We start from the raw sequence: 4,810 nt of genomic DNA on the forward strand, positions 1-4,810 counted from the left end.
GTTTCTATTACGCGACAATCATCATTCAGAGTTGGGATTATGCTTAATATAATAATTAAGGACTTCATGATTTGACAACGTGCGGTTACATGTATGGAGATTCTAATCATTCAATTCATTGAAGTAGGTCAAAATATTGGCATGTGAAATATATTAATCGCTTACAAACTGTCTAGATAGTTTCTGGATTTGTTCTTCGGAAGAATCTTATAGTGCCCAATAGTAATGAGAGAACGTGAGCAGAAATTCAATTATACATCATTTTTTATTTTTCATTAAAAAGGTATGTCAAAGCCAGGTTGTTTCATGGAACATGCTTCGCAGTATGAAATGTTGGATTAAAAAAATGGTCGTAATATGATGTCTGATTCGCAAGATTATATATTTGTATAGAACCATGAAATGATTAAAAGAGGGAGTAGTGCCACACTCATCTTTGCTAATGACAAGATCCACCTACTCCTTTGTCAAAACGAACATTCTAATTCTTCACAAACGAAATTCTTTAGCAAAAAATAAATTAAAGTAAAGAAATAAAGCAGGTAGATGAGCAGATGCGCCGGAAAAAAAGCAAGGGATGGTTGGGATTGTTTCATCTTAATTAAAGGTTTTCGGTTCAAACTCAGCCTCTTGAGAAGAAACGTTTTTTTTTTACTCTTTAGTAGATCAGCTTTTATTAGTCGGGTTAGTAAATTTCAAATACCAAATAATTAAAATGAGACAGAGATGCATCACAAGATGAATTAAACTTTGTAAAGTAAATAATTTTACATGCTATTACCAGGAAAGTGGTATAAGTAACTAAGAAATTGTAAGAAAGAAGTTATTCATCCACATTCCTACCCTGAATTACATAGTCATTGTACCAGAAATTTACACATCAGAATTGTCTTATTTACACCATAATCCCATTCGCTAATGTTTCTTCTTCTCTGTGCGATTAATGGTGTATAAGACCACCTTGGACTAATAATGCAGCTTCATTACACGTGTCATATACTTGGACCGTCAGATGAATATTTAGCGGATGGGATTGAATCCCAGGTTACATCTTCTTGACCATTATTCATGGCCATATGATGCAAATTAGGTGCCATTTCTGAAACACTCCAAACTTTCACCGATTTATCAAGACTTCCACTATAAACCACCCATTTTTTCTCACTTCCGGTCGACTCCTTATCTTCCTCGACCGCTAGACATTTCACCGGTCCATTATGACCGGTCAATATAGACAAACACGTGTGAACCGAACCGTCCCTTTTCCAAACAAAAATATTTTTATCTGCTGAACCGCTGAAAACCAAATTTCCAGCAACTGCTAAGCAAAGAACCGCTAATTTATGCCCTTTGAGAACTCCACCGTGAGACAACTGTTTTTCACGTTCCCAAAAATTCACAACGCCGTCCGACGAACCGCAATAAACTACTGAACCGGATTTATTAACGGCTAGAGCCGTCACTGCACATTCCTGGTTCAATAGTGTTTGTACAAAAACATGATTTACGCTTTTTCCTACGGATTCCCTTTTCCAAACTTTGACGGTTCCGTCTGCTGAACCGGTATAAACAATTCCGTCAACGCTGGCTACCACCGAGTTGACGGCGTCGTCATGGGCTTTAACGGATTCTAAGCATTTGGAGTTGTCAACTCCCCATACTTTAAATGTTCTGTCCCATGACGCCGAGTAAAGAAGGCCTTGGCTATGGTCCATGCTCAAACATGAAATTGCGTCGCAATGCTTGATCCAAAGGGCTGTCCGATTACGCTTTACCTATTGAAACATAATATAATTAAAATTGTGTTATCTTTTTAAATTTTCAAATGAGATAAGCACACTACCTCAACATGACATCAGAGCATGTAGAGGTTTACATTCAAATTTCATCATGCCAAAAGGCAAAATGAAGTATACTCCCTAGTCTATTTTCGAGTGTTTAGCCTATGTTGAGACATAATATAATCAATTAATGTTAACAGTAATAGTTCAAAATTTTTAGAAGAGATAATCATATACAAGCAGAGGAAACTTTCCGGAGAAACCCGCAGCAGCTACCTTTCAGGTACGCACTGAGTAACCTGCTAACTGTGTAATAGCTCCCATATCACACATGAGATGTAAACCGCACTAGGCATACCTGGTGCGATGAACTCTGCCTGAGGAGGCTGATGGTTTGGGGAATCAATCCCAGGTCTTTCACGTGAAAACCACTCACCCAACCAACTCAGCCAACCCTTGGGAGCAAATTTGACTGATACCCAAAAACCAAAAAAATATTTTTCAGGCATTTGGCTCATGAAAAATAACCAAGCTCGCACGTGAGAAGGGGTGTTGAAACATAATATGATTAAACAATTGAAAATATATTTTTGCTAACATTTTAAGACATAGGGAAAATGGTCAAACTTCAACATTACCTCCACATAATTGCTGGGTTTAATGGAAGCCTTGAAAATGTCAAAAAATGTAGGCAAACTCCCTGCACGTTTATGATTACTGGGATTCTTCGATTGCACCTTCCAAACTCGTACCTTTCCATCTTGATGACCCGTAAAAATCTTCTCGCCGGAGATAATAATTGCTTTAACAAGACCACTGTTTGATTTAAAAGCAGCAAATTCCTTCATATCTTTCCAAACACGTATGTTCTTGCTATCTGAACCAGTATAAAGAATATCATTCTTAGCAGCTAAAGAATATATATGCCCTTCTTCACGAACAAGAGAACCAATGAGCCCATTTTGTGGGATGTTTTTTGGAACATCATCGTCAAATTTGTACCAAGGGGATTTATTAAAAGGAGAACTTTGGTTCCAAGGTGACAACATCGTAGGAGACCCCTCGGCGCTAAGGCGATTGGGGTCATCATAGGCGGAGAAACTACTTTGACGGACGTCGAAATCGTCGTCGTTAACGGTAGTTGACGACATATTGGGCACGGAGTGAACCATGTTGTTACGAAAATTACTACTATGAGGTAATAAATTATTATGGGGACAAGTTTCAGCTAACATTTGAGGTTGTTAATTGGCCTTTTCTTTGTTTCTCAGCTGATTATCGTTTGATTTTTTTTTGCAAGAAGACGAAAATGAGAAGAAAAAGCAGGGGAAACAGAATGAAGATGGCGAGGATGAAGAGAATGTTGGATGAAAGGGAGAATGGTTGAGAGTTTTTGTAGGGAATATAAAAAGAGTGAAGGCGGGAGAGGAGAGAGAGTGATGAAAATGGGAAATGGGGAAGGATATGAACTAGATCTTGACACGTGGACGGTGGATGTTATTCCGGGTTGGGTTAGCGTTGGGTCAGGTATTTTATAATTGGGAAAATCGCTTTCAAAATAATAGCCGAAAAAATATATATTTTTTATATGTATATATATTCTGTATGTTATATACAAAAATTAGACAAATTTTATATACCTTTTTCGGCTATCAAAAGTAAATACTTTCGGGCACGGGCTAAAAATAAAAAAAAGCAATTTTATTTGCTCGTCGTCGTAACATGTCCATAAGTTATTTTTTCTGTTTTTTTTTTTCTGTTTTAAATATTGACAGACACCGTGGAGCATTTTGGCAACAGAAAGCAAATGGATATTTAAATAAAAATTTATATATGCTAATCTCGCAAATAAGATTCCAAATAAAGTTATTAGGTGTTTTACAACTAACATATTAACATGATTGCATGTAGTCTCATGTCAACTATTTAATCTTTTTGTAATATACTTTTAATTGATTTTCGTGGATAATATGATATTCACGCACTATATGTTAATCGCATCTTAATATGACATAAACTGAACATATGACACAAAATGCACAATGCCATTCGGTAATCCCCCTTCGCCAATAATCCACTATAATTAGAATTAAAATCTCACTTATTACCCAATATGCATGCTAACCACCTCAATGATTAAGGTTTACTTTTTCCATGAAGACTTTAAGAGCCAGGTTTATTTGCATTAAGAGCCTAGGCTTATAATTCGCTTACGTCTATAAGATATGGTACATTCATTCTAGACCTAAACTTCCGTACTATATTTTTCATCACTCTATTGCTAGTCACATCGATCACACTATATAATTTAGTTTCTGACAAAAGGCTAAATTATAGAGTGCTTAAAAAAATTGAAACCTTAGGCGTTTGGATTGAGTAGAACATTTTCTTTTCGATTCAAAAGCAAACAACCAAACAAAATTGTCCTTCGGCTTAATTCAATGTAATATCTAAACACCTGACAAATTATCCAGCAAAGTCGCTCTCAAGGAGATAACAGGTGACCAAAATGTCAAAATTGTATGTGTAAATTGTAAAATATTATTGTCCCAATTTATGTGATACTTTTCACTTTTCGAGAATCCATTTGATTAATCTTCGAAGTTATATTAGATAAAATCAATTCAATATTTTAAAATTAAATTTAGATAGTCAAATATTAAAAGTATTATAAATTGCGGTTCTTCTTATGTCAATATGACCGAAAAAAATATATAAAAATATTGGTTAAAATTCACATAGTTTCAATCACTGGAAGCAAAAGGTGTAACATAAATTGCGGCTGAGGAAGTAATTCGAATCCTAATTATTTCTTGTGGATTGATTGTGTAATTAACTTTTTTCTTCTCCTTATTAACAATCTCCAAAAAGGAAAAAGGAACTAAACCACCCAAGGCTTCTCGTATCCGTTAACTGCTTAATTTAACGAAAAGGTATAAAATCAAATATATTCTTTAACCGAAATGGAAGCATCTTATCACCAGCAGTTCTATGCATCACCTGAATTTTCTGGCCATTAACGGAAAGTT

The 4,810-nt window shown here is 35.5% G+C and overlaps 1 protein-coding gene across 1 annotated transcript; it reads right to left on the reverse strand.

The window, feature by feature from the left end:
* Positions 1-727: 727 nt before the first annotated feature.
* LOC109238933 (WD repeat-containing protein 86-like) lies at positions 728-3,194 on the reverse strand. The gene is made up of 2 exons (XM_019405431.1): positions 2,420-3,194; positions 728-1,775 (listed from the first exon to the last, which is right to left on the reverse strand). Exons 1-2 carry the CDS (start codon positions 3,014-3,016, stop codon positions 993-995), a joined length of 1,380 nt encoding a protein of 459 aa, XP_019260976.1. The 5' UTR covers positions 3,017-3,194; the 3' UTR covers positions 728-992.
* Positions 3,195-4,810: the final 1,616 nt, after the last annotated feature.

The sequence above is a fragment of the Nicotiana attenuata genome, unplaced genomic scaffold, assembly GCF_001879085.1.
Source record: "Nicotiana attenuata strain UT unplaced genomic scaffold, NIATTr2, whole genome shotgun sequence".
NCBI lineage: Eukaryota > Viridiplantae > Streptophyta > Magnoliopsida > Solanales > Solanaceae > Nicotiana > Nicotiana attenuata.